The following is an 18,436-nucleotide window of genomic DNA, read 5'->3' as shown; positions in this document are numbered from 1 at the left end:
CGCCTGCAAAAAGTGTACAGAAAAGCTGAAAATACTGCTTTTCTGTACTTCCTCTGACTTAATATCATGGCGATATTAAGTCAGAGGAACTACAAAATTAAAAATGTCCCCAAAGAATAATTTTAGAAAAAGGGTGCCGGCGGTCAGGTTAGGAAAAGAGACGCTCAAGTAATGAGCCTCCATTTTCCTAACCGGTTGACAGCCACCTCTCCTGGGCGCCCACTGCCGAGGAGGGGCTAGGGGCACACAATTTCCCCTAGCGCCTCTTTTTTAGCATGGCACCCAATTTAAATATTAAATCAAGCTCCCAGGAGAGGTGGATCGGTGCACATTAAGGGAGCGGGCGCTCAATCATGAGTGCCTATTTAACACATGGCGATATTGTATCGGCCTGTACGTGGGGTGCAGTTTTCATCCAGAAGAATGGATCTAGCAAGTTAGATCTTCAAAAATTGTCCTCTCTGACTCAAGTGTGTGCCCCCCCCCCCCCCTGCCAACACAAATCCAAACATTGGTGGAAATGGATTTTAGATTGGATTAAAGTGTTTAAACAGGCCATTCATCAATGAGCAATATGTGAAAAATCTGTTAGGCCAAGGCATGACAGTACATCAATTGTTGAATCCCTATCCTAGCCCTACCCCTGGGAATGTATGTAAAAGTAAGCATGTGGTGGAACTACGCCCAAAGTTTTACCCACATGCAGGATGGGCGGTTTTAAAAGACCCTTTCCATGGCTAAAACACTGTTTTACTAGAGAAAATGGCTTTCAAAGTTGTCTTCCCCAGCCTGATTCACCAAGGCTTTTTCCCCACTTCGTCCAAAATGAAAATTATTATAGCATGTTCAGTAACTAAGAAAGTAAGCATGTCGCTCACAATAATCTGTGTCAATTGTTTCATCGTCTGTTAGGTGAGTGGGTTACCAACACCAGACCTGCTGTGGCTTCTGAATGGCAAAACTGTTTTAAGAGATGCGACTCACAAGATGCTGATCCGGGAGAATGGCGTTCACTCTCTGCTTATCGATCCTCTCATGCAACACGATGCTGGAACCTATACTTGTATTGCAACAAACAAGACTGGTCAGAATTCATTCAGCCTGGAGCTCAGTGTAGTTGGTAAGGATTACTTAAAATCTACCATCAGCGAATTGTCTTTCTGGTGCCTATAAATATCATGTTAGGCTGTAGTACTGCCACATTACACACAGGTTATCAGGCTTTAAAGACTTTGGACATTAGTATAAATTTCTCACCTATCAAAAATAGCACAGGTGCACATTTCAACTTAAGAAAAACCAGAGAAATATTGGACATATTGCTATTGATGAATTTATTCGATTTATAATCTACCTTTCCCACAGCTCAAGGCAGAGAATGTTGATGTACATCTTTACACTAGAAGGCTGGAAATTTGTTTGCATTGTCTGTAGCTCTCTAACAATAATTTGACTGTTCGTAAACTCTGCTTTCTGTCTTGTATAGCTAAGGAAGTCAAGAAAGCCCCTTTATTCTTGGAGAAGCTACAGAACTGTGGGATACCTGAAGGCCACCCGGTCCGATTAGAGAGTCGAGTAGTGGGAATGCCACCACCAGTATTTTACTGGAAGAAAGATAACGAAACCATCCCTTCAAACAAGCAAAGGATAAGGTACAATCTTGTAAAATGAAATTTGCCCATTCTGTAAAGCTTCTGCCATTTCATGGCGGATACTGTCTAGCAAGCAAGCATTATCTCTGGGGAGAAAGTTTTAAAATCTTTACTTTTTATTGTAAATCTTTAAAATGAATACTGCCATGCTTCTTTCTGAACCAGTATAAAATTGAAAATCATGAATTAGAACAAGAAATGTCACGTTGGCCAAGAGTTTAAATAAACTTTGACTGATAGAAACCAAGAAAGAAATATTCAGTTTTATATATGCTGAACAAAATGCTATTTTTTAAATAAATATTTCTTGACAGGTAGAGCATTGATCAATTTGTTTATAAACAAATGCTCTCATTTCTAGATCACATCTTACTGTACTTACAAACACAGATGAGTTATTTTCTCAGCCCAGCAGCTTCTTGTTTTGTAGATATCTTAAAGTAGCATATATTAGCAAAATATATGCTTTAATATCTTAAAGTAGCATATATATTAGCAAAATATATGCTTTAATACCTTAAATATCTTAAAGTAGCATATATATTAGCAAAAGATATCTAAAAAACAAGAAGCTGCTGGGCTGAGAAAATAACTCATCTGTGTTTGTAAGATGTGATCTAGAAATGAGAGCATTTGTTTATAAACAAATTGATCAATATATTGTATTTAACTATATTTTTCATATATTTGTAAGCCGCTTTGGGCGTTCCCATCAAATTCAATAAGGCAGCATACAAATCCAAATAGAAATAGAGAATTCAAGTGCTTCCATATGCTGATTTTATTATGTTTGCATATTTTCTGGAAGTAAACTGAAGCCGTTTCAATTGTCCTCCAGTTAACCTGCTACAAGTTTTTATGCTTTATTTGCTTTAGTCACACTATAATTGAATCTATAGCCCTGTGAATGCAATAGTATATGTAGCAGATGAGAATAAAAGTAAACAAACAAAAAACAAATGTTCCTTACTTTTTCCTAGCATGCATGAAGACACAACAGGATATGTCTGCCTCTTGATTCAACCTGCTAAGAAAGAAGATGCCGGTTGGTATACATTATCTGCCAAGAACGAAGCTGGTATTGTGTCATGTACTGCTAGACTTGACATATATGGTAGGTTTATTAATATTATTTCTATACTAAACACAACTTATTATGATTCTCTATCACTGGTTAAATTACTACCCAGGCTCCACCTGAAAACGGGGTCTGACCCTTTTGCAGATCCTCCATTGATGCTTTGAGTCAGAGAAGCAATTCAGAGGATATGTTTGAAAGTCGATTTCCATTAGCAACATGTTTTTTTCCAGCTTAAACTGGCTACTTGAAAATTGCCCACTCTTGATGCAGGTAAAAACATGTACAACATGCTTACATTTACCTGTATTGCTAGGAGGCGTTTCCAAGGGCATGTTTAGATTGGAGGCAAGAAAATAAGGCGTATAGATTGTATTTTTAAATCTGTGTGGGTTATTTTCCTTTAAATTTTTCCCCATACAAAAAGCAGGCACAAAGCCCACAGCTACTTTGTACCCATAGCAATAATCCAAGCATTCTTTCTGAACTTCTGGATGTGGAAGTGGCATCACGAGGCGAGCAGCAAGCAGTGCAGGAACACCAGTATGCAGAGCCAGGATCTGCAATATCCTTGTCAGTGTACAGGAGAATGAGCTTACTCTTGATGTGCTCGTGGAGTACTGCACCCACTCCTAAATGAAGTATCCAGTAAGAAGTCCATGCTGCTGAAGGAATGTAAATGGGGTAAATACAATTTAAAATAAATGTCTTCCCAGTTGTTTCTGGGACCGCAGGAATCTGGGGAGCTCCCAGCAGCCAGAGAGAGCCCAGAAGTGCCATGAAGAGTTGTTTTTTTTAATGGATAAATGCCGAGCAGTGTGGCTGGTGTCACACTGCTGCAGCAGCACTGGGAATGCTGCCGCTGGCAGCTTAAGCCAGCAGACAGTGCCAGGGCTGTAATCAAAGCCCCGGCAAGATTACAGTGCAGGCCAAGGGATCCTCACAGATGTGAGGCAGTGACATCAGCGAGAGGCTGCCTACACAGTACCTATAGGAAAATTAAAGTTTAAAAGTTAATAAAACTTAAACGAATAATCTTAAAAGTGTAAAAAGGTGATGTTTCAAAAGGGGAGCATGTAGAAAGGTTCCCACCTGAGTGTTAGCCCTTAAGAAGCACCCTGGCAAACCTAGCACCAATAAATTTAATAAACTTTTGCCTATTAATAGAAATTAACATTTTTCAAGTGTTGGTATGAATTAGAGCTGCTTGTGACCTGACCAGGGGTCAGAAGTAAATATTAATTAAAATATCCCACCCATTTTCCCAGGGGGTCCCTGTGATTGAAACCTGTCAGAAGTAGGTTTGGTGGTGGTGGTCACCAGGTGACATCATATAAATATGGATTTAACCCTTATTTGAGGAAAAAATGTTTATCATGTAAGTTAAAAATATAATTAGCTGTAAAAATGTTAAAATAGCTAATATGGTCATAAAATGACACAGAACTACTTTCACATTTCTTTAGAAGCTAAACTGAAAGTTTGGTGTGATTTTGAACTGTGCAAGTGGAGTTTTTTTATTGGTTTCATTTTCCCATTCATTTTAGTGGGCAATCTAAAAAGTGGAAAAACAAGTTCCGTGCAGCTCTCAGAGAGAGAGAAAAAAAAAAGAAAATTCTTTGCCATCTTATAGACAATGCCATAATTTTGACTTAGTAAACTAGCCCAGCTCAATGTCTATACAAAGCAGTTGGGTGATCAGGTCTGCATAGCAATACCAAGATAAGGAAAAGAACAGAAAGATTTGAGAAGTAATTTGCCTTAAAAGAATGTTTTGAACATACTAAAAATTATTTTGAAAGCTGTGATCCTTCATCAAGGAGTTTTCAAATAGTTTCTTGGTGGATAAGAAAGTTCTTTTAAAGTAGATGAGAACTATTTCTTGAAAAGACTTCAGACAAATAAGGATCTCTTCTGAGGATTTTTCAGAAAGCATGTGGAAACTGCAGCGAGAGCTGTGTTGGGGGTCTGAGGCAGATGTGGAGACTTCAGAGAGAGCTATGTTGATGGCTGTAGTGAAAGCTATGCTGGAAATCTGTGGCAGGGTTTTGTTAGAAGCTGCAGAGAGAGCTGTGTTAAATTCTGAGGCAAAGCTGTGTTGGGGATAAGGCAGAGCTGTGCTATAGACTGCAGGGGAGAGACCCAGTTGTAGGTTCCTGTCACAGAAGCCTAGGAAACACTAGCTGTGTGTGTGACTGTGTGAAAGTAGTGTTAATTATAATTCTAATCCTTTCTGAGGTAAGGAATTAGTTAAAATTGAGGCTTGGGGTTTTCCAGCTTTGATAGTTAAGTGGATATGAGAAAAGTGGATGATTGATGGTATGATTCCGAGCTGATTTAATTGAAGAACATACTACCTCAGAAAGAAATATTTTTCATTGTCTCACAGACTTCAGATTTTGTACACTCCATCTGTAGATAAATGTACTACAGTGTTTAATCACAGGACCTGTAGATAAAAGTATCTCTGTGTTGTTTCCTTAAAGGAAAAAACGATCTTTGAAATAACTTGAAATATAGAAGTCAATTTGTTCCTATCTTTGTTGGCAAATAAGTGTAGAATGTGAGAGAGAGAGAAAGATTAAATATTTTCTTTACTTTGTGAGTTCTCTCAAACCCAGCATCCTTAGACTGGGTTGAAATAATAATTTTTTAATTTCTATTAGCAAGAACTCCAATCTCATTTAGACGCACATGCTAACATTGTAGACTGCGGAGGATTGGTGGTGTGAGGCAGTCAGTCTTTATTATTGATTTGGTTTGAAATAGCATAGTAGGTGAGCCACTGTATCCTGAGACTTCATGGTCAAGAGTGGTAGTTCAGGTCCAGTCTGCATCAATCAGCGTGAGCTATTCCTCAAACATAAGCCACATAATCTTCACATCATTCCTGCAGTAGGGATGTGAATCGTGTGCCCGATCGTTTTAACGATCGGGTTCGGCTGGGAGGGGGGTGGAAATCTGATCGTTACGAGAAGTGAATTGGAATCGGATCACTAATTTTTTTTAGTGAGGCCCGCGTCGATAAAAAATCCCCACCCCAACCCTTTAAAATTACCCCCTTAGCCTCCCCCACTCTCCCGACCCCCCCCCCCAAAAACGTTTTACACATACCTGGTGGTCCAGGGGGGCCACGGGAAGCGATCTCCCGTTCCCACGCTCCCACGCTATCAGCTGCGCTAAAAAAAAAATGGCGCCGATGGCCCTTTGCCCTTACCATGTGACAGGGCAAAGGTAGCACCAGCACCATTTTGAATACTGGCAATATGGCCCGCGTGCAGGAGATCGCTCCCGGACCCCCGCTGGACCCCCAGGGACTTTTGGCCAGCTTGGGGGGGCCTCCTGACCCCCACAAGGCTTGCCAAAAGTCCAGTGGGGGTCCGGGAGCGACCTCCTGCACTCCGGCCGTATTGCCAGTATTCAAAATGGCGCCGGCGCTACCTTTGCCCTCACTATGTCATAGGGGCCGACGGTCGGCCCCTGTGACATTGCAATACTCGGGCCGTATTGCAAAATGGCGCCGGCCGTATGGCCATATTGCCGTATTGCTCTCTCTCTCTCTCTCTCTATCTTTGCATTGTTCATTTGTCTCTGCACCTGCAGTCAGAGCACCAATAGATGCTCCAGGATGGGGAAAGAAATGGACCAGACTTTTCTTAGTTGAACTGCCTTATGTTATACCAACATAATGCCGCCCTCCAGGTGCAGATTATTTTACAACTTGAAAAATATTTGGCAGGTTCTGTGTTACCCCACTTCAGTACATAAGGACTAAATGGAGAAACAGTTCACTAATCATTATTCTTCTTTACCCTGTCCATTTCCACATATGAATATACTGAGCCACAGTAAAGGCTTATAAGGGCCAGATTTTCAAAAGCATATACCATCTTAAAACTGGGTTTTACACAGGTAAATGCACTTTAGCTGTGTAAGTGGGCTTTTGAACATTGCTACAATATATGCCATTGAATTATCAATAGGTTTTACCCACGTTAAGTATACTTAACGTGGGTAAATGGCTTTTGAAAATTGCTATGATAGTATGTTACATTTACATGTGTAACTCATTTGAAAATTCATCTGTTAGAGGATAACTTATAAAGAACTGTGCCGAAGCCCATATATGTGCATATATTGCTGCGTGCATATCTACCCTAGTTTTGGATAACTTGTGCATATTATATATGTGCAGTTTACAAAATGGGGCACATTTTCAAAGCCCTACGTGCGCTGGGCCTATTTTCAAAAGGCCCAGCGGCGCGCATAAAGCCCCGCACTGGGCCAGGGGATCGGGCGCTGGCAGGCATAACTTGTGAGATAAAGGTACGTGGGGGGTTTTGGGCTGGGGGGTGGGACAGGTAGGGGAAGGGAGGGGAAGGTGGGGGGGGGGGAAGGAAAGTTCCCTCCGAGGCCGCCTGATTTCAGAGCGGCCTCGGAGGAAACAGGGAAAGCCTGCTGGTCTCCCCAAGGGCTCGGCGTGCGCAAGGTGCACTAGTGAGCACCCCCTTGCGCGCGCCAACCCCTGATTTTATAACATGTGCGTGGCTGCGCGCGCATGTTATAAAATCGGGCGTAGATTTGTGCGCGCCAGGTAGCACGCACAAATGTACGCCGTGCGCAACCCTTTTAAAATCTGCCCCAATATGTGTAAATCTACCCTGGAACATTCACGCATACATATGGATACGCACGGATATAGAATTAACTTGGTCGGATAAGTTTTTCTAAAAAAGCATTACTTATTCAGATAAGTAAGATAGCCAGATAATCTCAAAAGTGCTACATATCTAAATAAGTAGAGCTTTTTGAGACTTATTCGGCTCAGTACTGCTAAACCATTGAATGTGTGAATGATGCAAATAATGTGCATAGTTTTCAAATTTATTGTAAAATTGTACACATGGATTATTTACGTGCAAAAAATAAGCAGGACTTACCCGCATAATTTCCTATTCATGTGGGTAAGACAGCAAATTTTCTAATATGAATGCAAAAGAAATGAACCAGTTTTCTGATTCCTCCATGAGTTTAACCAGTCCATTTCCAGATCATTGAAACCCTTTTGGTTTTTCAAAACCAAATGATCACCCAGATCTCCCACCCAGCCAATAAACATGTTTGATATCATTTATGCAAGATAATTAGCATATGAAAAATAACACATATAAGCTGCCAAATCTACATGCATACATCTCTCTTAAAATAGCAATTAATGCATTATGTTGTCCCTGCCTCAGACCTCCCCAAGACCACTCCTTTTATACATGCATATATTTGCATGTGAACCTTTATTTGTGTGTATGTTTGACATTTCCAAAGTAGCATGTACATGCTGCTTACACGTGTATATGCTAATTTTTCCCAGCACAACCTTGTGAAAATTCACCTGTTAGTGCATAGAGTAGATTTTACCATGAATAGTAATGGTTACCACACTTTAGTACATCACACCCATAATGTAGTAAGGAAAAGTGCTATAATTTGAATATAATTGTATCAGACTAATATCTGTGTTATATATTTTCCTTTTAACTTTTCATGTACTAATATTGTCTGGTTAGCATGCTGTCATAATTCTCATTTTATATTAATGTAAATTACTAAATTATCAGGGATATTTTTGTGAACTGCTGGAAGAGACATATTCAAATAGACACCTCTCACAGCCCTTTGTATTGTGTATGGTGTTTTGTTTTTTTTAGCCTTTTCTGTTTAGCATAGAGAATACTTTACAAAATAAACCTATCCCAAAGGGATTGGGGGAGATTTATCTGTTTTTACTGGGTGGTTGTTGAGGAGACATAGTAAAAAGTATAAAATATGTGATCCAATTTATACTTTCCTTCAATGCACAAATTCATATTTGTATACATATTAAGGAAATGTTTTTCTAGGAAGGTATTTTCCTTTGTTTAATTTTTGCTTCCTCTTCTTTATTGTTGAGTATTGCTACTTGTTTGAACCATAACTCAGTACAAATGTATGGGCTGAAATTGGACTAGATCTGGATATTGTAAATGGGCAGATACACAGTGCTACTTAAAGAAAATAAAGGAAAGAGAGGTGGCAGTGACAATAATGACAGGTAGTTGGCAGTGTTTGATACACAAACTCACATGCTAAAACACACACACACTTACACATGCAAAAATACATACACACGTGCAAGCACATTTTCCTAGCGCATTAAATTCCATTCCAACTTCCTTAAAGGCAAAATGTCGTTTTAGCTAAAAAAAAATATAAAAATAAATGTGTATTTGTGGCTTCTTCCTAGCCTATCAGTAAATAGTGGAACAACAGTTGACCATTTATATTTTTTTCCTTTAGTATGAAAATTTGAAGTCTTTAGTATGAAAATTTGAAGTCTTAGGAACAGCATTTCCCAAAATTGTCCTATTTCAGGATCTCCACAATAAATATGCATGAGATAAATCTGTATGTACTGGGTCTCCAGTATATGCAAATTTATCTCATGAATATATGCCTTTTCATTATGGAGGTCCTGAAAACTCAACTGCCAGTAAGATCCCCAGATCAGGTTTTGGAAGCCCTCACAACCAGAGTGGCATGTTCAGTTGGCAGATTTATTTGTCCATTATGCAGTTATTATTTAGGCACATTGCTAATATTTCATAACGTTGCTAACATAAATTAAAATCTATAATAAAAGGGGCATTAAATTCTCCTAGGACAGGCAGGATGGTAGTCCTCACACATGGGTGACATCATCAAATGGAGCCCGACACGGAACTTTGATCTCAAAGATTCTAGAACTTTTAGCATGCCCTACTGAGCATGTGCAGCTGTAGTGATAACCTTGTCCCCAAGTCAGAGTCCCTCAGTCTCTTCTTTTCTGCAGAGCTCTCATCTCGCGGTTGTGGAGCTCGTGCTCTTTTGTTATTAGAAACATTTTTTCACAGTTTTCAGCTTTGCTCTCTTCTTACAGTTTTGTAAGTGCCTTTTTCTAGAGCTGCAGCTTTTCTTTCTTTCTTTATTCTTACTTTCTTTCTTTCTTTCCTTTCCAACTGTCTGCCGGCCACATGGTGGGTTCCCCCTATGAAGCCTGACAGAGTCTGTTACTAGAAAAAAAAACTGCTCCTACAGGTTGTTGTACTTGTTTCCTCTCTGTGCTCTGTCTGTTTTCTTTTTTTCCATAGTGCTGACAGGACTGGCGTATGCAGTCTATCAGTGATCCATGTAGGCCACTGAGCCTGGGGACTCGCCTGAGTTCTACCCGGGCTGGAGTTCCATGGTGGTTCACCTATCGTTCGGCATCGGTGGATATAGATGGTGGAAGGATCAAGGACAATGCCGTTCCTGTGGGGAGGAGAGCTTATCCTCCTCACGTCTCAAGGAACTAGTCTCCACGGTTGGAAGCCCTGGATTACATTGCCTCCCCTCCTGCTTGCCAGCCTTGGCAATGCAATCCCCCTGGGAGAGAGGGAGCCTGGACTAACAGCTTGCTGCTGCACTTCGGCATCTGGCGCATCCATGTTGGGACCACATCAGGGACAGGGCCCATCCTCGGGTACCATGATCCCCTTGATGCCGTCGAAGTCCAGGCTTACCCTCATTGCGTCGAGGTGCGTGACTGCCTATGATGCCACAGTGGTCTTCGGTGCCGTCGGCATCGGTAGAACTGGAGACTCGCTCCACCGGTTTGGGCATTGAGGCCTCCCTGCCCTCAGCTCGGTGCCGTGGTGCCATGGAGCCATGCACTCGATCACACAGTACCCTCGATGCACTCAATGACATGATGCCCTAGATGCACTAGATGCACTCAATGTCACGGTGCCTTTGCTGTATTCAATGTCACGTGCTCTCAATGTATTTGATGACTCTGTGCTCTCGATGCCCTCGGTGCCATGGTGTAGCATTCTCGATGACACAATGCCCTCGGTGTAGCGTACTCAATGACATGGTGCCCTCGATGTACTCAATGTCACGGTGCCTTTGCTGAGATGTCATAGTGCCCTCGATGCACTTGATGACTCGGTGCTCTCGATGCCTTCAGTGCCATGGTGCAGGGCACTCGATGACACGGTGCCCTCGCTGCACTGGATGTCAAGGTGCTCTCATTGCACTGGATGTCACAGTGCCCTCAATGTACTCGATAACTCTGTGCCCTCGATACACTCAAGGCCTTGATGCCATGGTGTTTTAACTACACTCGATGTCATGGTGCCTTTGATGCATTCGATGTTTCAGTGCTTTTGGCTCGATCTCTTGGCACAGTGCCCTTGGTGCACTTGCCGCAGTGCTCTCAGTGACTCGCTACCCTCGAAGCACTCAATGTCTCAGTGCCCTTGGGACACTCGATGCCTTGGTAGCCTCGTGGCACTCGGTGCTATGGTAACTGCAGTGCCATCGATGCTGCTGTATTCTCGATGCCGTGCTGCTCTCGATGCCATCAGGGCCCTCGATAACATCAATGCCTGGATCCATCAAGGTGCGTGCATGGCCACCCTAGGGACTGGCAAGGTCAAAGTGGTGCCAAGCCCTTGATACTGTTACGGGTGTAACATTGATACTGCGGCAGACCTCACTGCTGTCAAGGGCTTTCCCTGAATGCCGCAGCCCCCCAATAGATCATCAAGGTGTGTGGCCTCATTGCCAGCATGGCCTCAATGCCATTGTGCTGCGGTGCTGCCCCGATACCATTGACGCCCTCATGGCTATCGAGGTGTGGGGCCAGCAGAGAGGCCTTTGGACCACTGAGGTCTCTAGTTACCACCTTGGCTACATCAAGCCCCCACTGACCAGCACCAGATCTACCATTGAGCGTCCTTGTCACCACTGTGGCCATCAACCACCGGGACTCTCTGAAGCCCTGCATGACCCAACAACCCTCAGGGGGCTAAGGCTCTTGGCCTCCAGGGGTACCCATCTACTCGGCTCCCTGGTGTGCTGGTGCACCTGTCCGCAATGGCCCAGTACCCTTGGGGCTCCTGTGTGGTGCGCACTGCAGAGCACTGGGAGGGTCAGAGCTGGCCCTCCAGCCGATGATCCCAGGGTTGGTGACCCTGCCAAAATGCACACACCACCAGCTTAATGGTCGCTAGTGAGGCTATTATCAGCCGTACTGCTTGCGAGGCCATTGATCTCGCAGCATTGACCCCACCGGACGAATCAGTAAGCTGAGGGAAATTGCCATCAGCACTGGTGGTGATCGATTCCTTTTAACATCAATGACCTGTCAGGGGACTTCAGGGCCTCTCCCTGCAGATGCCCATGGCTTCATTGATCCATATCTTCGGGCATCAGGGCAGCTGGGCGATAGACGCCCATGGACATGTGGGGCACCAGGAATGGCGCTATTCATCTACAGACTGCTTATAGATCGCAGGATATGTCCGCAGTCATCCATAAGCACCTGCACTCATCAGGGACTTCAATGCAGTGGCTCCCAGTGGGACTCGCAGGGGAGCCGGCTCTGATGCAGTTCAATGGCCCACCTCTTGGAGCATTCTCTGGTACTGGAGGGGGCAACGCCATAGGTCGCCACCCTCCACATGCCTTACCCAGGGCACCAGTGGTGCTAGGGATTCCACCATCACACTGTCCTCTCCACTCTGCTGGAGTTACTGTGCCATTGACGTGCAACCAGCAAGGTTGGGACAGATGAGGCATCTGTTCCAAGGACCTTGGATGCTGGCAGGTGGCATTCTCCCTGGCTGTGCACTTCTCAGCCATACTAGAGTTCTCCCATCTTTCAGCCTTGTCTTAGCCTCCGTGTCAGTCTGCACCGCTTAGTGCTGAGGAGCACTGGTGGGGTAGGCGTCTTTACTCACTCTCTGCTTGGTCGTGCGGCGACGTGTACCCACCAACTCTGGCATGTGGTTCTCGGCCCTTGCTGGGGTGTGGGGTTTCCCCCACAAGCACGGCACTCAGGATCATAGGTGTGCCACCATTCGTGGATGGGTTAACACTACATGAGTTCCACCCAGCATGCTTTCGCTGCAGAGGGCTTCCAGTTGCCCTCTGTTGCTTGGGTGTTCCCTCCAGGCGGTCACAACAAGTTGTGTTCTGCAGCCACCGGACTGACCTAGGACTGCACTCTTGGTCAGATCCTGAGATAAGTGGACATCGTGAGAGTGGCTAGAGTGTCCTCTTCTTTCTCCGCAGAGGCCTCTATCTTTCGCCCTTTACCATGCTCTGTTCCTGAGGCTCTGTTCCTGAGAGGTTTTTCTCTGATCCGGGGCCCCAATCCTCTGCATTGGCATGTCTTCTTGGAGACCAGGGCCAGGGAGCAACTGAAGCAGTCGTTGGACCGTCTTCAGCTGGGATCCCTCTGGGTACTGAAGTGGTGACCTCCCATATTCAAGGCTGGTGGCCTGTGGTGGGTTAGTCGCTTCAGTGCCTCAACAGTCTGTGATTGTGCATCTACTCTTCTTCGGGGAGTCGCTCAGTCTATCCCGCGATTTTCCTCTCCCCTTGCAAGGGCAGTTTCCTCTGGGCTCTGGGGCATCCCTTTCGGGTTCCCCTCTGGATGTCCCATTGTGCACCCCTTCGAGGGGTGTCATTTCCGCTCCTGGTCGAGGGAGGTTACTACTCTGGCAGGCGCCAGCCCCAAGAATAGTAGTGTGTAGCACTCTCCTTTGTATGCTGGAGGCACGGCAGGTCTATCCTCGAGGGAGCCTGTCTAGTGTTGTCCCCAGTGACCCTCCAGGTTTCCCCCGGTTCAGGAGTTACCTTGGTCTTTACTGGACTCTATGGCTGTCTTCCTCAAGGATCACTATCGTCAGTCATCCTTGCCTGGGAGACCCTCCTCTGTGAGGTGTGTTTCAACCATCAGCTAGGCAATTTTGCCTTTTCCCTTTTGTCATGTCCATGGCTGAGGGATTTGTCATGTCCATGGCTGGGCCCAGTCCCAACCTGAGGGGCACTGCCCTCTGCTAGCAGTAATGTGCAAACTGTTCTTTTCCCCTTATTTTAGGGTTGCCCTGTTTGCGGACAGAGCAGTTCGGGGTCATGCAGCATTGACCATTGCTAGGCCATGTGCTCCCTTAGGAGGGGAAGTTTATACCCTCATGGCTGGGTTAGGGATACCACAGCCAGGTGGTATCTAATTTGAGATCACCTTGGACCTGCCCGACTGCCTTTTGGGCTTCTAGGCTGATGGTAATATCCGGTTCTGCCGGAGTGTGCGCATGCGACTCCCTGGCTTCCCGTCTCCTGGTGGAGCCTTTGGGGCTTCTCCCTGAGGCAATTTCTCTCAGTTTCTGCTGTTTCAAGAAGACTGAGGGCTCCATCTCAGTGGAATACTCCCTAATGGCTTCAACAGTGAGTTATTCGCTTGGGGTTGATACCCAACAGGGTGAATTCTGCTTGCGCCGGTGGTTCGCCAGTCTGCCTCCTTGTGTTCTTTGCTCCGGCCGACTTCTGGTTGGTTGATTGGGGTGAGTGGAGGAAGCTAAGGCGCCTGTGGTATCTCTCCATATACCTGCAGGGAGAGTCTTAGTCTCTCTCTTTCTCTGGGTTGCCCAAAGAGCCTACCTGTTCCCCTGCTATCCTGAGTCAGGATAGCTGATCCAGTTCTGGCAGGTGTTCTTGGGTGAGCTTCAAGCCTATTGTATCTCCCTTCTAGGAGCTTCAGGCTACAGGTCTGTTTCGGGGATTGTTCTCATCCCTTGAAACCCTTAACGCTGCCCTGCATGGTTAGCTAAGTCTGTCCCAGACCCTGCCATGGTGTGCTGCTTGTTCTTCCAAGTGTGGCATGGGTTTCTTTTGCCCATTCAGCCTACCAGCCATACCTGGGCACTCTTCTCCAGACCTTTGGCTGTCAGTGGTTGACAGTCTCTTTCTGGAGGGCTCTCGGACCCCAGTTTGTTTTTCAGTTGTTTTTTCACACCGATGGAAACTGTGTGGTTTTCGTCCTAGAGTCTCTCTTATTTACATCTCTGGGTCCTTCCTGTAACCTGGAGGATCTAGATCCACTGTTTTTGTCAGAAACCCTGCTTGTTCTGTTTCCGTGATGCATAGTTGCTTCTGCTTGCACTCACATCACTCCCCTGCCTCAGGCATCCCTGCACGCATGAGGGTGGGTGTCTCAGTCTTTTCTTAGCTTTCTTGGTAGAACCCAACTCTTTTCCCGCTTGCACCTCTGGTGGGTCAGCTACCTCGCAGGCAAAGGAAGGAGTAGTGCTCCAGCAATGTGCGGTTTACTACCTTGTCCTGCTCGGACAGTAAGAGCTACATATTCACCCATGTGTGAGGACTACCATCCTGCTTGTCCTAGGAGAAAGCAGCATTGCTTACCTGTAACAGGTGTTCTCCTAGGACAGCAGGATGTTAGTCCTCACAAAATCCTCCTGCCCCCCCCCCCCCCCCCGGAAGTTGGTGTCTCCATGTATTAGCTATATCATGGACTGAGGGACTCTGCCTAGGGGGCAGGGTTAGCACTACAACTGCACATGTTCAGTAGGGCATGCTGAAAGCTCTAGAATCTTTGAGATCAAAGTTCCGTGCCGGGCTCCATCCGATGATGTCACCCATGTGTGAGGTCTAAAATTCTGCTGTCCTAGGAGAACAACTATTACTGCTAAGCAACTCCGCTATTCCAAGGCAAGGGTATAATTGCTGTACAGTGTTCGCCCTTCCTACAAACATACAGTTTGCAGTCATCCACTATCTCTGCATAATAATAATTGAAATGAAAAGTCAAATTAACTGATAAAAGCTTTACATTTTCCCATGTTTCTATCTCTACTTTAAATATTATGATTATTTCTACAGCTCAGTGGCACCAGCAGATTCCACAACAAATAAAAAAGGTGCGATCCAGTGGCAACCGGTATGCAACCCTCACTGGCCAAGGACTGGACATCCTCTCTGCTTTCCCTTCTGTTGTGAATCCTTTGGTATTTTCTCCTTCTTCTCTAAATGTGGTGGAGAGCGATGAACTTTGAACTTTTACTGTTTCAATGTTTAAGCAGTGGAATACTAGAAAGAACTGTGAAAAAAGCTAGAACGTACAGCCAAGAAACTCAACGTTTACAAGCAACCTCGTTTTAGTAAGTGAGCTGCTGCTGGGACTGTTGCAGGAAACAGGTGGTACAAGATGTTTGTGTAGTATTATCCTAAGTGATAATTGTGGTACAGAATGTAGGGCAGTAAGTTCAGTATTGCGCTTTTTTAAAGTATTACAGAGTGAGCAGACAGCCTCAGCGTTGATTAAATAAATATTAGCTACCTTTTAATTCTAGAAGTAACTGTTCAGGATTTACGTTTATTATTGCCATTTAACACCCTGATGATATAATAGAATTGAAGGAGTGTAAACAGTGGTGAATGTTAAGTTTATTTGGTTCAACATTTGTGTGCATGAAGCAGAAACAGGTTGGAAAAATTATGAAATTAAAAGATTGTCATAATACTGTACATGTTCTTGCCCCCCCTCCAAAATTATATTTTGGGCCTAGTTTCCTACAGAGAAATTGTCCTTATAAAATCGCTATGTCTGTCTGAAAATCCCCACCTATAATTGTGCCCTCTCCTAATAAAATTTGAACTATTGATCCAATTTCATTCAAATTTCTGTCACAGATAGTAGAGTGCCCAGTAACCCACAGTTCACACTTTTTATCTGCCCTCAACGTTCACAATACTTTGAATCCCTGTTTCTTTTTCATTCCTCTGGGGAAGCAGGCTTTTTCAACTTATTCAATTGAAATCTTAGAGAAGTCAGAATACATTGTGAAGATATTGAGTATTTTGAAAACTGCCCCACCATTGGTTGATCTCAAGCATTATGAAAGCTGTCTAGCCATTGGTTAAATTCTGTGGTTAAGGAAGGAAACTAGACCTAATAAAATGTTTACATTTCTCCTTGTTTGAAGTTACATAGAGATGGACAGAAAAAAAATCATTATCTTCAACTGCAATCTTCAATTCTGCCAATAATCCAGTTATTTTCCAGTGAAGAATGATATATTGAGCAAATTACCTTTTTATTTCAATTTTCCGGGATCTTAATAATCTGATCTCTGATTTCAATCCAGTAAACCATATCTGCTGAAAAATACCTGAAATCTGACTGAGGCAGGGGATCAAGATTTTCCAGCCCGTCTTTAAATGTAGCCTTAATCAAGCATTGCTTTGCCAAACATTGTTTGTCAAAGTGCGACCAAATAGAATACAAACCTAAACTGTACTAGAAAATTATTGATCTAAGGGAAGAAAGGTAATGGACAGGATTTTATTGGCTGGAAGCAAAGATCAAGGTCACTGTTCTCTACCAGTGAGCCAATCATTTTTGAAAGAAGATATAGCAAAATGTATTTTTTTTTTCATGAAACTATTTTGAAAACTGCAGGAGAAAGAATCTGCCTGCTACAGTCAGGTCAGTTATTGCCTGCTGTATGATCTAATACATTCTATTTACAGAGTAGTAATTTGTTATTTTAACTCTTCAGATCGTGCCTGAGTCACTGAGAAAACCTATTGCAAACCTGTGGTGTAATGGAGAATCTGAAATAATAATATTAATTATAGTTATGCATTTGCTAATGATGATAATAAAGCAACAGTGGAATTATTTAAGTGCACTCTACTTGATAATCACATTTAGCCCATACATTTTGTTTATATAATAGTGTTTCCTTGAAAATTAGTTAGGCACTGATTCATGCCTTGTATTTGACTGCCACATACATCCATATGTCAGTCCATACACTGAAAACAACTGTCTCATATCACCCATATATAAGGTTGGAATTGGCACTTTCATATTTTGCTTTTGCCAAACTACAGTTTATATATTTTTGTCTTTTTTTTTTCCTGTAATGCTAGGCAATAAGCTTGCAGATTCTAAGGATCTGCCCAAGGAAAGTGTTCAGATAAATTTAAAATCTCTTAGCTGCCTTAACTAGTAAAAATAAAACATGTATGTGGGGATTTATCTGTTCTGCATACATTCATGAAAATAAAGGAGATAAAGTGTTTTATTTTTTCATGAGACTGGGATGGCTACAGTCACTGGGTATGAGTTACACAAGGTTATTCTTAGCAAACAAAATTTAAAAAAATGTTATTCTGCTCCTTCTTTAATACATATTCTATTTCTGCTCCTTTCATATGTCTGAATGTTCTAATAGTCCTGCAGATGGTGAACTGTGTGCAATGCTAAGGAATATAATGCTATGCAACCTATCTAATAATGCAATGTGAAATCAGTTTGTATAATGAGCTAAAGTTTATATTATGCTTTGAAAATTATAAGCGTCGCTATAACGGTTTCACTGAATCTATAATTATTGAATAATACAAAAAGATGCCAACTATGTGCCTAGGCTAATGACATGTAACTTAGCATGAACTGAATCTCGTACATACATACATCCTGGTAGGGCTAGTACTGTCACATGTAACTATTTAGTTGTCACATTTATGAAATGGTATCATAATCCAATATCTTCAGCAATATTTCACATCCATTGCTTTATATTAAAGAAAAGAAATCCAAGTTTTATTTTTTTGGTTCTTTGTAACGTTTAGTTCTTTAAAGTTGTTTTGGACATTTCTATGAATGTTTCTTGTTTTGCTACAAAAACAAGCCGAACCTAACTGCAGTGTTTCATTTATCTTAAAGTATGTAAATGTGCATTTAATGAGTTTTAACGAGTACTAAAAAATGTAATGTGCACTAACAATAACTAAGAACTAAGAAGAAACAAAACAGCAAAATGTTTTCAGCTGCACA

The 18,436-nt window shown here is 43.2% G+C and overlaps 1 protein-coding gene across 9 annotated transcripts in view; it reads left to right on the top strand.

The window, feature by feature from the left end:
* MYPN (myopalladin) overlaps window positions 1–18,199 on the top strand; it is a 389,049-nt gene extending 370,850 nt beyond the window's left edge. For all 9 annotated transcript variants that reach the window (XM_029609689.1, XM_029609690.1, XM_029609692.1 and 6 more), the window contains 4 exons: window positions 913–1,120; window positions 1,487–1,652; window positions 2,633–2,766; window positions 15,472–18,199. In XM_029609689.1, the coding sequence (XP_029465549.1) occupies window positions 913–1,120; window positions 1,487–1,652; window positions 2,633–2,766; window positions 15,472–15,644 (681 nt within the window). In that variant the 3' untranslated portion in view covers window positions 15,645–18,199. The remainder of the gene's footprint in view (window positions 1–912; window positions 1,121–1,486; window positions 1,653–2,632; window positions 2,767–15,471) is intronic.
* The last annotated feature ends 237 nt before the right edge of the window (window positions 18,200–18,436 follow it).

Source organism: Rhinatrema bivittatum, chromosome 7 (assembly GCF_901001135.1).
Source record: "Rhinatrema bivittatum chromosome 7, aRhiBiv1.1, whole genome shotgun sequence".
Taxonomy (NCBI): Eukaryota; Metazoa; Chordata; class Amphibia; order Gymnophiona; family Rhinatrematidae; genus Rhinatrema; species Rhinatrema bivittatum.
This window is presented reverse-complemented; position numbering and strand designations above follow the sequence as displayed.